The 17,008-nt window shown below is 41.0% G+C and overlaps 1 protein-coding gene across 2 annotated transcripts in view; it reads left to right on the top strand.

Annotated features, from left to right (window-relative positions):
- xpr1a (xenotropic and polytropic retrovirus receptor 1a) overlaps positions 1–15,091 on the top strand; it is a 146,408-nt gene extending 131,317 nt beyond the window's left edge. For both annotated transcript variants that reach the window (XM_088599078.1, XM_088599077.1), the window contains exons 13-16: positions 9,746–9,912; positions 11,541–11,680; positions 13,699–13,920; positions 14,398–15,091. In XM_088599078.1, coding sequence (XP_088455204.1) covers positions 9,746–9,912; positions 11,541–11,680; positions 13,699–13,920; positions 14,398–14,458 — 590 coding nt within the window. In that variant the 3' untranslated portion in view covers positions 14,459–15,091. The remainder of the gene's footprint in view (positions 1–9,745; positions 9,913–11,540; positions 11,681–13,698; positions 13,921–14,397) is intronic.
- Positions 15,092–17,008: the final 1,917 nt, after the last annotated feature.

Genomic DNA, 17,008 nt, shown 5'->3' with positions numbered 1-17,008 from the left:
AAGTGTTACATTTCAGAAGAAATCCTTTCCGGATAATATTAAAACAACAATATCTGTGAAGGATTAGGAGGTGGTTAGAAAGCCTGGTCTTGGAACAGATCGCTGTGAAGAGACGGAATGCTGGTTTGGTGAGAGAAGGGGGCAAGTTATCCTGGTAGGAGTAGAAGGAATGATGAAGAGATCTACAAAAAGATTTGGAGGAAGGCATAGTGGGTTGCAGCAGAAGTAGGCTTAAGTAGTTCAAGTAGGGAGCTGCGTCAGCATGCGCAGGCTGCAAAGGAACAAGTAAAGGTTTATTCCACGCTGAAAAGAGAAGAAACACAATGTTTCGGCTGTGGAGCCTTCTTTGGGTGTCAAGAGACTAATTGGTCTGTGCTGGTCCTTTGGTTATCCATAGCTAGTTGATCCAAGCTTCAACAATATGCCTCGTTTAGTCATTCTAGACTGCCACAAATGTTCTTGTTCAGACTCATGTTTCACTGTTAATAACTAAAAATGTCAAATGAGTTGACTTTGTCATTGCCTGAGGAGATTCTGAGCACTCAAATCAAATCCTCTCATCGTCCTCTTCATTTAAGAGTAGGAAGGTTGTTGTTTTTTTATCCTGTCAATCTTGTCAATATCGGACAGTGGCACAAAAGTAATGCAAGCAAAAACTTTCTATACAATCTCTGAAGAGCCATTTGACAGGTAAACATTGTATTATAAATATAGTGCTGAGTGCATGACTATCATTTCAAGGTAAATATTGTGAGGTTCCAACAGTCAAACATTTCTGCTTAGATGTGGACATACTTAAAACTACAGATGTTAAACCTTTTCGATATAAAAGCAGTATCTATGGAGAGTGAGTTCTGTTGTGTTCCGGACGTGAAACAATGTGTTTTTAAAAATCTTTGAGAAAGTCAGATGGCTTTTTCACCTGTAATTGGTTTTCCATGCAGAAAGAGACTGACTAATGACGTGTCTTTCATATGTGAGATTTTGGTCAATCTATGTTCGAACCAAGTTATTAGCAAAAATTTCCATGTAAATGAGATGCGATTGCATTAGCAGCCAGTAATTGTTGGCTTTCTCTGAGACATCAAATTCCCTGCGCTCTTCTGCTTCAGTGAATCTCCCTGATCAGTGTATGCTGCTGCAGTTGGCTGGATGTGCATGCTAATAAAGAGCTTTGCTCTGGTATAAAACACTCACCACAAGCAGAGCTCTCTCCAGCTATGAACAGCGTGTCAGGATCTGTAGCCAGGGAGAGGACTTTGCACTGCCAACAGTTGAGATGAGGGGAGGAGGGACTGGGGTCCAAACAAGGGTTAGTCTAGTCTGTACCACAAGATGTCACACAAGAGCATGCTTTGTGCCTGCTACAGTTGCACAACCCACTGTAAGATGTTAAAACCTTTCTGCTGTTTTGCTATTTTTGTGATTACAGTTGCTGTCCTGTGCTGTGCTGTGTTGTTCCCAGCATGTTTTTTCTTGATACACAAAAGGTCTCTATTACGCGCAATGCTTGATCATTCTTTTACCTCAGCTCTACTTCAAGTATTTCATTTAACATGAGCATATTGCACAATACTTCAGTACCATGGAATTGGGAAGTCAGGATAATTGGTTGTTTCTCCTTTGGTCTTCTTTTTCTGCAAGGTATCATTCAGGGCTTATGAAATTCACTCAGTTGCATGCTCGTGGTCTGGGTGAAAATAGACAGCGGTGAAGTACATGTGCCCTGAGACTCTGAGACTTTCTGAAAGATTCTCTGAGCACCAGGTGCTGCTGGTGTACGGGATCAGCACTCCTGTCTCTCACCTGCCGAGGTCTCCAATATCTACCTGACACGACCCTCACCTCACCCTTGTTCCTGATCCAAACCCCTCCCTAACTGTAAGCATAAGCTCAACCCAAACTCTTACTTCACTTCTGATGTTTACCCCGATTTTAACACGAAAAAAGCCTTATCCTAAACCCAGCCATCACCTCATTCCTAGCTGTGACTCTGACCCTGACTTCACTTTGGACCAAAACCCCAGCTGTCCTCCAAACTCACTGCAGATTTCTCTCACTTGCCATCCTCATGTTGTCCTTCAGCAGCCTGACACTTAACCTCCAACCTGTAAATCATTTACAGCAGTTCCCCTGGGGAGGGTCCTGGTTTATATTCCTGTTTACTGTCCTGATAAATCAAAATCATGATGACATGCATTTCATTTTCCCAGCACTGCATCTGCTAGCTATGAAACTCCTTTTTTGTTCTTTGTCAATGAAACTAGTACAAACTGATGTTCAGTTACGCTTGCAAAAGCAGCCTGACAATTACGAGTTTGACAAGGTCATATGGATTAGTGCAAAGTTGTACATCCAGATAGTTCAAATTCACTTGATAATTACCAGAATGGAGGCATTGAAGTAGAGGAAACCACTTTGAAAAGGGCCGTGGAAGTTAAAACTAATTAATCGTTCTTCTAATTCACTTTGTTCAGTTTAGCTCAAACATATTGGCTCCTCCTCTGTACAATATAGGGAAGTGCCTATAAACATTTAACAGCATAGAAAGCATGTTAACGTTCTACAATGCACTAGTAGACCTTACTTTAAACAGTGCACTACACAGAGCGACCAGAATACTTCCAGGTCTAAAAAGATCAGCATACAAAGATAAGAAAACGGAACTGATTCTCTTTGGTCCTGGGCAGAGAAAATTACAAAGGCACTTAATACAGGTACTCAAAAAAGTATTCACAAAGCCAATGGACCAGGCACAACCAGAAATGATCAGGAAATGCAGGTAAAGTAGACAAATGGTGAAGGCAGAGTAGCAAGAAACTCCATTTACTGTACTATGAGTGAATGAAGAAAAGAGTGTGGAAAAATATTTCAAATGACAGGTCTCTTTTCAGTGAAAAGATCTTTTTTTTACTATTTCTTTGGGTAATGTTGAAAGCAAAATAACACAATTTATGACTTATGTCTTTATTATTAAGATGCTCCTGCTGTTACATAGTTTAATGCTTATTGCCAAAACAAAGATGCAGCCTACGTCCCCATTTTTGGCAGGGTCCCCCAGTATCTCCCCCGAGCCGTATGAGCCTCAGCAGACGCTCTGCCTGTCTGTACAGTGATGGAGGAGCTGCATTTAGAATGTAAACATTCTCAATTCAAAACCTTTGTGTCAGTGGACACATGAAATCAATGAAGCTGTCAGCCCAATGACAGTTTAATTCTTGATGCAATATCAAAGATCATTGCAAATCAAATGCAAATCACAAACAACACACCTATTTCTGTCTGCATCCGTCGTCCAAGTTAAAAGCTTAAATACAAAAGCATCAGTTATTATGCACTCCACAAGTTTCATGGTTAACCACTACAAGTATACAGTAAATGCATATCTTTATCATTGCTACAATATGTAACATTCACAGGAAAGAAACCATGTTCAATTTATTTTTCACTCCATTTGGTGATTACTGTATTTAAAGTGTAAGATTTATAGTGGTCTTTTCTATATCAGTGCATTCAAAGTAGACTTCAAAATATAATCCTCCTCTTTTGTAATGTACGGATTATAGACAACAGCATTTCTTGAAGGTCATGGGCTCCTCTGTATTTGTTGCTTCAATTTCAATTGAGCTAATTATGTGGATGAGTTTGAAGTTGTATTAATGAAGTTGTATTGATTAGCAGTTTGCTAATCAAAAACCAGCTTTAAAACCAGGAGGACTTAGACCCTTGAGTTGCCCGTGTCAACCAAGGAAGAAGCTGGAACTAAACTTTGAAAAAGCTGGATTAAAAGATTCTTTGAAATTTTATTTTTAAGTCCAACCTGAAATCAATTTTTCATTTTCCAGCAGTGGATCTGGTACTAAATGGGCATTTCTTCTGCTCTGCTGACCATTCATATCTCATGAACAGCAGTGAAGAACAAATATCCTTGTAACGGTTGAATTGGAGTGTAATAATGTTCGATGATGAAAAATGCATTCTTGGTTGCTGTTACCTTTTGGTTTTAGTTTGTGTGTAGAGCAGTATAATACAATCTTGGCAGAAAATTGGCTCCATTGCTGCCTCCAACGTCAGTTCTCAAGGTATCATGTTCATGAAACGTGCCCAGCAGGGAGAAGTGCCCAAGGCAGAGAGGTGAAAGTCCATCAGCTCGCCTTCAGTTTGAAGAACATTGTCTGTATGGTATCAGAACATAGCTTATTGTACCCATCTTCTGAAAATTATCTTTAATTCTGAGATTGTTAGCATAATTTTTATACAGTTTCTGACATCAGAATTACTACTGTATGTATGGTAGAACACTAAACCTAGAAAAGTGTGCATTAAACTTTTGTAATGACCTGAGAATTATGAGATAGACGGTCTCGATTTCCAACTGAATTAAGAAACATGAACATGCCGTTAGGTTGTTTTACCTTGTGTACAGCATGGGAATTATGGATCCATCAGGGACAGTGAAGTACCTGTTTATGGCGCTTCTTCTGGTAAAATACTAGTGCAGTCGGCATTTTTCATTGAGCTGTGACCAGTGCTTGTTAAAGTGTCAGTGTCAGCCTTCTTTTGAAATCATTTTGTAGAGCAATATAAAATAACAGAAAATGTGAAAACTTCAAATTCTCTGGAGTTCTGGATTTTAGACAGTGACAGGAGTTTTATTAGGAGTTCTAGGTTCTTGGTTCCAGGGCCTTTGCTCTCATTGTGGTTCAGTGCCTGGTTCTAGAGTCTTATCTGGGATTGTTACTGGACTACATTGTTCCGGAACCTTGACTCTCATTGTGGTTCATTGCCTGGTTCTAGGCTCTTAGCTGCGATTGTTACTGGACTACATTGTTCCGGGACCTTGACTCTCATTGTGGTTCATTGCCTGGTTCTAGGCTCTTAGCTGCGATTGTTACTGGACTACATTGTTCCGGGACCTTGACTCTCATTGTGGTTCATTGCCTGGTTCAAGGGTCTTGGCTGCAGTGCTGGTGGTTTGCCTCCTGAATGACATGAATGACAGGCTTTGTAATTCCCCCTCAAGTGAGCTGCAGTCACTGTACAACCAATAGCAGAGGCAGAGCACGAAATGAGTTTTGTAAGTGGAGCAATAACTGGGCTGCGTGACGAGGAATACCAATGCCCTGCTTTCTCTTCGGCAGCAGGCATGGGGGGAAGGGGACTTGCTGGAGGAGATTGAGTTATAATTGCCTGCCTGCAGAGAGAACATGTCTCCTAGACACCAACAGAATAGCAATGAGGCTTGGGCATGACTGTATATGATATTAGTTTATCTCTTTGCAGGCATGTGTGAGTGTGAGTGCCTGTGTGCGAAGCCCCATTGTACCGCTGAAAGTACAACGATTCACTTTTGGATCTTCCAAAATCTCGAGGGTGTCAGTATTATTTTCATCATCCTGAGATGAGAATCTAAGCCAAGAGCCGTCTTTTTAAATGGGAACTTCGGAAGCTGTTCATTGAGTTAAATGCACATATTAAGTTCAGAGGTTAAACTTGGAGAACAGATGAATAATGTCGTCATAACTTTGTTCTATGAGCTGACTCTCAACGGGGAAATGGCAAATTCCCACAGTTCCTCGCAGGCCTTGTTCAATCAGCTCAGCCCAACAATTCCCAGCTTTTCACAGGCGGGGACCAATAACAGAACCAGCTAGCTCCTACAGCGTCTTTTTCATTAAACGTACTGTATTTACATAAAAGGGAGGGTTTTCATATCACATTTTAGTATTTAGGACATGTGAGAGCTCTATATGTCATTTAAACTGTTAAAGATTCAACGTAAATGTTTAGGTGCTAGTTGGACTTCGAATCTGCAGTGACCCACCATAGCCTAGAGTATGGGAGCCTCACACAGAAGAGGCCTCCAGCTTGCAGCACAATAGTGAGCTCAGCAGACACAGAGGAGTGCTGGCTCCGCTTGTGCTCAGCCCTTCTGCAGAGCTGCATGTTGTTCACAGACAGATTTCTTCCAGTTGTCCTTTTGCAGTTGGCCTTGAAGTTGTCCTGTTTTGCGCTTACTGTGCACGGGCAGGGGAATTTTGGGAGTAAGTGTATAAGAAAATAAATTTGAATTGAAAATTTTTTTTAAATAATATGGATGATTGAAGTCATTTTTGTTTCTTTCTTGTACATCAGCCTCGGTGTCCTATGTTTACGTAACCATTGTTTCTCCATGAAGATGCTTTCAAACATCATAATAATAATTGCTTACACTTATATAGCGCTTTTCTGGACACTCCACTCAAAGTGCTTTACAGGTAATGGGGACTCCCCTCCACCACCACCAATGTGCAGCATCCACCTGGATGATGCGACGGCAGCCATAGTGCGCCAGAACGCTCACCACACCCCAGCTATCAGTGGGGAGGAGAGCAGAGTAATGTAGCCAATTCATAGAGGGGGATTATTAGGAGGCCATGATTGGTGAGGGCCAATTGGAAATTTTGGCCAGGACACCGGGGTTACACCCCTACTCTTTTCGAGAAACGCTCTGGGATTTTTAATGACCACAGAGAGTCAGGACCTCGGTTTTACGTCTCATCCAAAGGACAGCACCTGTTCACAGTATAGTGTCCCTGTCACTATACTGAGGCATTAGGACCCACATGGACCGCAGGGTGAGCGCCCCCTGCTGGCCCCACTAACACCTCTTCCAGCAGCAACCTTAGTTTTTCCCAGGAGGTCTTCCATCCAGGTACCGACCAGGCTCACACCTGCTTAGCTTCAGTGGGCTGCCAGTTGTGAGTTGCAGGGTGATATGGCTGCTGGTATATCCCCTGAATCACAGAGGTAGATGCTCTCAGTCTCAGTGATATATTATCCATGCTAGTTCCTCTTTTTTTACCTTTGCTTCTTGCATGCCAAGATCACAACCTCTCTTTAATACACATCTCATTGTTCTGCCTGTCTCAGTATATGCTGCATTGATGAGAGCAAATGTATGCTTAAAAGTGAAAAGGTTTTGGAATGCTTAATATTTGCAGAGCTTTAAAATATTAATGTCTCGGTGAATGAGAGGTCTAACCTTGCACTCAAACCCCAGGCTGTAGATTCATATTCATCGGCTACAGTTAAAATTTTCTTGTGATTTATTTAGGGTGTCCTGTTCAGTTCTGGCCCAGCGTGTAGAATACCAACTTCAGCAGTTTGGCTAAGTGCCTCCACTCTCAAGTGAATGAAAACAAGAGAGAGAGATGTTCGTGTGTTCCTCTTACATTTGCTGATCCTGTTCTACTGCGACTGCCAAACTTTGGCACTTACTGTAGAAAGATAGAGTTTAGGATGAATTATTTTCCTCGTACTAGCTGAATTCATGCTCATTAAGGACTGTTCCCTGTGTGAGCTTATGAAGTGCTACAGATAGATTTTCTAATCATGAGTTTTATACTGCAGCTCAGCACAATTAAGACTAACATGGCTCTCACTTCAGGAGATGCAGAATAAGGACTCCCTTTTCTGCAGCACACCGATCATGGGCTTGTGGATGTGTGCTTAAAAGTCATCCTATTTTTTAAATGTTTTTCTTTACCTGCAAACATTTCAGATGTTCTTTTCACTAGTGGCTTGTACACTAATTACAACTGAGCCTTCTTTTTGTCCCTTTTCATATTAGAATGGGTAAGTTTAATAAAACTATCCCACTGTAGATCACATGTGGTAGCATGTGGTAGCAAATTTAATGCTTCAAATCACCTGGAACAATGAATCTCAGCCCATTAGTCATTCTTAAAAAGAGGTCATTACGCCTTGGATGATATTAAAATAAACAAAAGGATCAAAAAGATAAGAGGTAGATAAGAGATATTTTTATTAGCAATGTTTTCCCAGTTTTTTCCCAAAAAAACGTGGATAAACGAGCTACAGTAGGTAACGTGATGAAAGAGTAAATAACACAGTAGCACCTGGAGCTGTGGACTGCAGTGCTTGACTGAAATGGCATTTCTTTATTTACCTCAGTTTATGCAGGCACGCATCTAACAGTACAGATGTATTCGGAACCACATGTCACCAAGTTGTTGAGTGAGATGGAAAAGCAGAAGTGAATCTCCTTGCTGCTCCTGGTTTGAAAACACCACATTTTTACCTATCCTTGCAGAGTAAACACGCTCAACCTTGTTTTTCTGTTCCTCTCTTTGGTACGGTCTAATTTGCTATTTGGTCTGATTTTACTGTTGCTTGCACCTGTTTTTTTCTGACAAGAAAATAATAGAGAATTTTGCAGGAGGCCTGCAAGGGTGGTGTTTTAAAAGTTCTGCCAGCACATGAGTACTGATAGTACTATGCTGACACCATTTTTCTCTATTTTTATATTTAGCCATGTTCAGCAAAGCCCCAACAATTACTTGTCCGTGCTGGAATAAACATCACGTCTTGTTTACTCAGGCAAGCTCCTTTACTGGTTGAACCATTCAGGAGGCCAGCAATAAAATGCCTTGGCATATTGTTGAATCTCAAACATCTGTGAAACAGAAATATACAACATAAGAATGGTTACAAACGAGAGGATGTGTTCTGTCTGTTCAGCCTACCTAACTTGTTTTTGTCAAGCTGAGCCAACTGTCTTCTTAAAATAAACTGGAAAACATTAACATTGCCTAGAGAATGCCACAACTCTTGAAAGAAATGTTTTTTTGTCTTCCGATAGCGTGATCTGCCACTCTGGACCAGGGTTATCATGTTCTCAGGGTTCAGTGTCCCTGTCAGAAGCTCTTTATTGACTCTGAAGTCTGCCACAGCGAGTTAAAGACTTGGTAGCTGCTCTAGAACAGGCGTTTCATTCTGTCAGTAGAGATCACCTGCAGCCACTGATAAACAAGGCTTCTCAGCTTCACTTCTCACCACTGACTGCAAGAACATGTGTTCCAACAGTGCGTCTACAGACTCCTGTGTATGACTGTATAGCCCTCGTTTAGTTAAGCTGCTAGACCTTTTTCATGACTTATAGATATTTACAAAGCTATGGGTCTGTCAGAAAAAAATAAGTTTTCAATACTAATGACGGCATTATTACATTTTGACAACATATTATATGCAAACATGCAAACTTGGAAAATCAGAAAAGGTGAAGCAGTCTCCGTAAGTGTTTTAAAAGAATCAAATCCAAATTGATTGTGGTAGCAAGTGCTGTTTTAGTGCTGAAAGAAATGGAGGAAAAGGACATGTGCTGAAGACTCTGTGAATGGAGCTCCCTCTGCTGGGTCGCCTGGGCAGTAGCACAGGTCGGACCAAAAGAGACGGTTTCATTTACTCCTGTTTTAACTGCTCTCTGGTTCAGTATTCATTTAAACTTAACTGAAATCTGCAACACAGAGGAACAGTTGTTTGGCATGATTGTGGTTTATGGTGTTGTATTCCCCACAAAACACGATTTTTTCATTCCTAACAGGTGAAGCAAGCCTATGGCTTGAGGGTTTTTCCTGAAAGCTGAAAGAGTGGTATTGAAATGGGGGAGCATTTAGAGTGGGGCTCATGCTGCCCTGTGGAAACAACTGGAGATTCATTCCAGTAAATGATCCGCAGTACATTCAGAAAGACATCTACAGAAGTTCTTAATGCACACAGAGCTGCTTAAAGTAAGCGTTACAATACCCAGTGCTGTGCTTTACAACCCCCCTGAGAATTCCTCATGCCATCTGCCCAGAGACCAGGAACAACAGGACTAGTAAAGAGAGAAGTGATTTTGATGTTGAATTTAGAGATGCCATACGTTAACAGCAGCTCGTTGGGTGTGTGTTTGTGCTCCCAGACCAGGATGACTCCGATTCGCAGGTGTTCTTCTACCTGATGATCGTCTTCTCCGTGATCAGCTCGCTCTACACGCTCATCTGGGACCTGAAAATGGACTGGGGGCTGTTTGACAAGAACGCTGGGGAAAACACCTTTCTGCGAGAAGAGATCGTCTACCCCCAGAAGGTAAGAGGGAATTCCTCTCTAGCTCTGCGGCAGACTCCTTTCCCAGCCGTGGTCCCGGTCTCCTGCTTTCCCTTCTAGGGCAGCTCCTAGGTATTTCATTGAATTAGTGAACTAGTCTTTTGTCAGATTATCTGAAAACGACTGCGTTAGGAGGCAGTTCTAATGGAACTGAAAAATAATGAAGAGGGGTGGTAACAAATACAGCGAGAGTGGATAATCAACAATCTGAAGAGACAGGAGAGTCCAGAGAGGTGGAGGTGTACTCTACTCTGTACCCGTACATCAAAAAGAGCGTTCAGAATTTAATCTAGAAGAGTCCAGGATCTCAGAGTGTACAGTATATTGGTCTTTTTTTTTTTTAAGTTTCTAGGGGCATATTGTTAGGGGGGTATGCATATGCTACAGTCCACTGAATTCACATCTAAATTATAATGCAGTCTTGTTCTTGTACGGTATAATGAAATTGTGAATGTGTGATATTCGTCAGTGTGAAAATGAAGAAGTTGCTAAAAACTGTAATGGAAGACAAACCTAATAATGATTGAGGGGAAGGCACTAATGATCTAATATTTATATACAATCAAGCAAGAGTGAGTAATTATTGGCCATTGTGTCTTATTGTATGTAAGGTTGTAGAAAAAGTAATTAGAATTAAAGATCTTCTGTATTGCAATAAGTTTCTAATGGCTACATGCACAAATTTAGGGTTGATATAATTAATGGAGTGCCACAGGAATCGGAACTGAGACCACTGTTTTTCCTGGTTTATATCAATGACTTCGATTCTGGTATAGTTAGTCTATTGCTATCTAACAATGAGGATTGGCAAATATTTTAGAGATGGCAAAGAAAAATCAAAACAATTCAGGTAGAATAACAGTTAATATAGAAAGGTGCTACATGAAGGTAGAAGAAACATAAAACTACAAATATGGAAAGGAAAAACATCTCGTAGGTGCCTATTAAAAAGACAAGGTGTTTATGTGCCCTAATTTCCATCTTCTAGACAATGTAGAGAAGCACTTAATATCACAAAATAAATGTAAGATATATAGCTAGAAGTGTACAGTTTAAATCAATGGATGTTTTGTTAAAATCGTGCGGTGCACTGGGTAAGAAATCATAGAGAAAATTGTGTTCAGTTCAGGTCATCACATATGGAAAAAGATATACTGCTGTTCTGGAATCTGTCCAGAGAAGAGCAGACGGTTACATGCCTGGGCTCAGAGCAACACTATCAGACTAAAAGAGCTGAAGCTTTTCAGCTTGATGTGAGAAAAATATTATTTGATGTTCAAATTGTTTATTGGTTTTTAGGGGGAAAAAATGAATATTACATGGTAAAACTGTAGTAATTTTTAAGCTGCAGTTATAAAAGAGACTCACACTAAGGTAGGCAGACACTGCTAGCTGTCTGTCATGAGCTTTTCACATGGTGCCATGCTCCTGTGAGCTGGGGGTGAGCCAGCGCAGCAGTGAGAGCTGCGTCAGTCCTCCTCCAGGTGCCTCAGACCAGCTGTTGGCAATCTGCTTGTGGTGTGAAAGGAAGTGGTTGGTCTGACAGTGCAGGCTGCTGGTCTGCCTCTGTCTGGGGAGGGGCTTGACAGATGGCTGTCACTCTGCCACAGGCCTACTACTACTGTGCCATCGTGGAAGACATCATCCTGCGCTTCGCCTGGATCATCAAGACCACCATCTCCACCATGGACGTGTTCCCGTCCGCCGACGACATCCTCTCCACAGTGCTGGCGCCCCTGGAGGTCTTCCGGTAAGGCGGGGTGCTCGGCTAACTCACATCCAAACCTCGTGGGGGTTTTGTTTAAAAAGCACAATGCAGCAGTAAAAAAAAATTGAGAAAACCTTGTTCAGTTTTGGTCACCGGTATAGAAAAGCATACTGTATACTGCTGCTCTGCACTCTATACAGAGAAGAGCAGCCAGGTAAATGCCTGGGCTCAGAGCAGCACTGACAGGCTGAAAGAACTGAATCTTCTCAGTCTGAAGGGAGAAAACTGTGAGGGGGCTTGGATATTCAAGTATTCAGTGTCAAACCAGTGGAGGTCTTCAGTGCCAAGAGTGAAATGTGATCCAGAGGACACAAATGAAAACTAAGGCAAGGTGTGTTTAAAATGGTGAATAGGAGGTTTTAGGTATTCAAGGAAAACTGGACAACTTTACACAAACAGCAGTGGGAGTCTAGTACTGTACCATCCATGTTGTGAAAGCCAATACCATCTCTTCTTGATGAGATCTTCAGATCAATTAGCTACTGAAAACCAAGGCTTTCTGATGTTCCTATGAGATCAGCTTTCATAATAGGCCAAAAATGTATAAATAAATCCCAGCAATTTAAATAATAAGATTGATTAGTTAAGTGTTTTCACCTACATACTGTAGCTGAGATCTCTACCAGGTCGAGAAGACACTGGAGTTTGGAGGACCCTGATATTGTATCTCCCATCTTGTATATACCCAGCAGGAACATTCGGGCAGGTACTGGGCTTGTGATTGGTGACTGGAGGGCAAGGTTTGGTTTAACCAGGTCTCTCCATTGGGCACTGTCTCTCCTGCATATGGATGGTGGTTAGAACTGAACCTCTCAGTATTGTAAAATTCAGAACCTCCACTCATGAGTGCATTACAGGGATAAATCTTTAATTGAACAGAGTTGGATCTCGTCCAGATGTAATGAGCTTCTCTCTCTTCTCCAGACTCGGACGCTGAATCAGAAATGTAGTCTGTCATATTATCTTAGGGGAATTGACCAAAAATATGGTTTCAAGTTTGAAATACGGTAAAACTGGTAGTTGTGAATAACTCGGGCTGCAGTAGGAGTTCTGTCTTCTTTATAGTACATATAATATTTAATTTAATATTTATTAATTTGCTGCTAACTTAGTAGAAAAATACATTGTCGTGACATTTTAGTTTAGAACAAATAATATTACATATTTTTTATTTACTTATGGCTTATCACTACAATACAAGTATTAAATGTTTATACTTTTACTTTAAAGGGATAAATTACAAAATGTAACGCTTTTCCTTTTCCTTTTTATATAATTTAGTGGGTGATGTGGAGAATGGATAACATAATGGTCTTCTGGGATAAAATTTCATGGAAAGACATTCCAATTTTTTTTAATGTGGATATATCCACTTTTTGCAAACATTCAGTTTTCACAGCATTCAGGTGATGCTGAATAAAAAAAGGTTTCCTCATTTAACCCCCTTTGTATGTTATGTAGCTTGATTTTAGTTTAGAATATTTTTAAAAGTGGAATAAATATTGCATTGTGGTAAAAACCCTGATTTGAAAGGCAATCTGCTTATCTGGGATTGGTGTTTCAATGCCACTGGCTCTGAAGTGTTAGAACAGCAGTCTGTGGGGGCAGATTACCATGCCAACGCCTACTGTCCTCCATTGATGACGTTTCTTTGTTTTATTTTTAAGTGCATTATTCTGGTGTTTATGTATTTTTTTCTGCATTATTTATGAAAAGAAGAATGGTTTGAGTTCTGTGCAATGATGCTAATATATTTTATTTAAGTAGCAGGGGTGTAAAGACCTTGTTTGGCATTGCAGCTTCCTTTAGCCATTTAAAAACCTTGAGGTGGGGCTGTTCAAGTCTGGACCCAGAGTAGTTCCTACTTGCACAGGTGTGGTAGAGTCACGTATCTAGAGGAAGGTTCTGATGCTCAGGTACTGATCTGGGCAGCCAGTGTTGGGGTGTCCGAGCTGAGCCCCGTGCCTCTCCCTGCCTAACCGCTCTGCTTTCCTCCTCAGGCGCTTCGTGTGGAACTTCTTCCGCCTGGAGAATGAGCACCTGAATAACTGTGGTGAATTCCGGGCCGTCCGTGACATCTCGGTGGCTCCGCTCAACGCCGATGACCAGACCCTCCTGGAGCAGATGATGGACCAGGAGGACGGCGTGAAAAACCGCCAGAAGACCAAGGCGTGGAAGAGGAGCCACAGCGTGTCTCTGCGCCGGCCCCGGCTGGCCTCACAGTACGCACCTCGCACTTCCGCCCTCCTTTGTCCTCGAGAGTGGCCTCCCCTTAATGCAGCATTGCCTAGCGTTGCATTACAACAAAACATGTTCTCAAGGACCTCTAACCCTGACCTTTCACGTGCTTTGATTAATTAAGCCACGGTAATTCCTGGCTTGGCACGGGTCAAGAGCTTTTTCAGCCCTGCTGTTTCTAGAAGCAGCTATTGAAATGACTTTCCAGAGCTTGCAGCCAGGAATGGAAGTAGAGCATGCTGATTAGACACTCTTAATTGTTCCTAATTAATGAATATATTGGCAAACATTAAAAGTCTTCCTGAGGCCTGCACCTCCATTGATGTTGTATCATTATTGCTGGCAAACTCCAGCTGAGCTCCCAGTGGCTTCATCATGCGGTTGATCGAAATGATTTTTCCTTCACTCATCTTCACGTTGACATTTGATGACCAAGCGCTCCTGACTTCTCTCTGCTGCAGGTCAAAGACACGAGACACCAAGGTCTTAATAGAAGACACCGATGATGAAGCCTACACCTGAAGCCTGGGCTTTCTGCTCACAGCCTGAGGACCCGCGCCTCTCTCCAGCTTTCCAGTCAGTCTGCCACAGAGCTGCCTCAGCGCACTTTCCACACACACACAGACAGACACAATCTCTTGGGGTTTCACTCTAAACTTTGGTTTTGTACATCAGTTTTCCTTTTTTTTATTTGTTTCTTTGTTCGTTTTGAGTTTGTCGCCAATAAGTTGAAGATACATTCAATCAAAGACTGTTTACAAACGTTTATATATATATGTATATCAGGATCAACAGGAAAAAAGAAACTAATATAAATAATACTAAACAAGAGCAAGGACTCAGCACTGGACAATAAACAAAGCTAATTCAGACACTCAGCTCGGGCCAGTTTCAGCTGGTTCCAACTGGTTTTTACTTATGTCTTTCTTTTTTCTTTTTGTCATTAAGTTGTTTAAGTCAGTGTATGACCCTGGGTGCACTTGCAGGAAAAGTGCACACAATATCTAAAAGAAAAACAAGCAAACAAAAAAAAAACCTACTGTTCTCCATTGGTGAAGTTTTTTTGTTTTTATTTTAAGTGTATTATTCTGATGTCAATGTATTGTTTTTTTCTGCATTATTTATGAAAAGAAAAATGGTTTGAGTTCTGTGCAATGATGCTGATGTACTGTATTGGTTTAAGTGGCAGGGGTGTAAAGTCCTTGTGGGGCATTGCAATGCTTTCTGACAGTGGGCCCTTTCTTTAGCTGTTTAAAAACCTTGAGGTGGCCTTGCTCAAGTCTGGTCCCCGAGTAGCTCCTACTTGCGCTGGTGTGTTAGAGTCACGTACCCAGGAGAAGGTTCTGATGCTCAGGTACTGATCTGGGCAGCCGGTGTTGGTGTTAGTGGTGATGTTGCCAAGGTCCTGAATAAGATCCTACACTTGGGTTTTCTCTCTAGTCAACCATGAAAGTTCAAAAAATTCTGAATGAGAGTTTTACATTTTTGATGCTATTATTTCTTTAATAGCTCAATCTGAAGGCCTCTTTTGTTTCTCAGTGATTAAAAAACAAACAGGGACAGAGAAAACCAGACACTTTTGAGCACAATGTTTTTATTACCGAAAACAAACAACAATTGGTGGTAGTTAAAATCGGGGTCTTGGTTAGGGTCATTCCACAGGTGTTTTCTATTGCCAAAAGCATTAAATTTTTGAAAGAAAACTTTTTTGATGTGAAAAAGTAATGTAATACCACAATTTACTCCGTTTTCATTTGCTTCCTAACTGAAAATGCTGTCAGACAGCTGCACTAGTTCTCTTTGTCAGTGTGCAATCTGCAGTTTGAGACAGACCATAGCAAGGTCTCCGGCTCTGGTCCTGCAGAGATACAGTGTCTTCTAGTTGTTTCCTAATCCAAGTGAAAATACCCAGAGTGAATCAGTTATCCGTTTAATTCACAAAGATTAATGATAAGATCCATATAACACCTGAAATTGTAGAACCAGGACTAGGGACTTAACTGAAGGCCAAGCCAAATACTGTAGGAAAAGTATTAGACTGTGGCGTCATGAAGCCAGAGAGCTTAGCTTCGGTGTTAAAGCTTCGTTTCTTTGTACTGCTAGGACCACCAAAGTATGATGTAGCACGCATCCAAATGAAAGTTAATAACCCAAATCATAAATTCAGCTAATTAGAAACTCAAATAAAAGATTAGCTAAATGCATCAGGTTAAGAAGTAATTTCGGAGGGATAGGTGTCTTACTTAACTCAATCTATTAGTTTTTATTAAGCTTTTTTGGTATTGCATGAACCCAAAAGATTACAGTATCTGAATGAATCAGGCTTCCCTGTAATGGAAAAAAAAAAACAATCCTACAGACAAATTCACAGAGATGAATGGCAGTAGAAAAGCTGTCTGCCTACTCACAAATTAGGTTACTAGCAAATCTTTTTTGTTTGAAAAAGGTATGGTCTGTTAAATTGTTTTTTCCCTTAAACTTCCTTCAGCAGTCACAAGGTCATCCTGTATGTCGCCACATTACTGCAGTTGCTATCCTATATACAGTAAGTCACAGGTTATATAGGATAGCAACTTATAAAGTGTTCATAAACACATATTGTAGTGTTCATAAACTACATGGACCAAAATTTCACTCGTTTTTATGAGAGGATATTCTCATGTTACGCTTCCATGATCATTTCATTTACAGCCTTTGATGCATTCCCCGTCATTTTCATTTTTATGGACTTTTACACACAAACCAGTGGAAGGCTTCCCCAATTTTTCATTTTGTCCCATGTCAGGACACTAACCAAATCTAAACCCAACAAAACCAGACCGTAAGTTAGTTTACTGTATAGCCACCTTCCCAACATGTCTAAACTTTCTGAGTGAACTCATCCCAGTGGCTTTCAGAGATGAGGTTGATACCATCATGAATGTCTGCCCAGGGTAATATAATGAGAAACAGAGGGGGGTGTAGAGAGATACAGATGAGCAGTAAAGGATCAGTGTTTCATTCATATCAATGTCATGTTCAGGTAAACATCTTTTCACCACACCTGTTTTAGAGCTTTTTTTTAAAAAAAAA

Source organism: Lepisosteus platostomus, chromosome 11, assembly GCF_059453375.1.
Source record: "Lepisosteus platostomus isolate fLepPlt1 chromosome 11, fLepPlt1.hap1, whole genome shotgun sequence".
NCBI lineage: Eukaryota > Metazoa > Chordata > Actinopteri > Semionotiformes > Lepisosteidae > Lepisosteus > Lepisosteus platostomus.
This window is presented reverse-complemented; position numbering and strand designations above follow the sequence as displayed.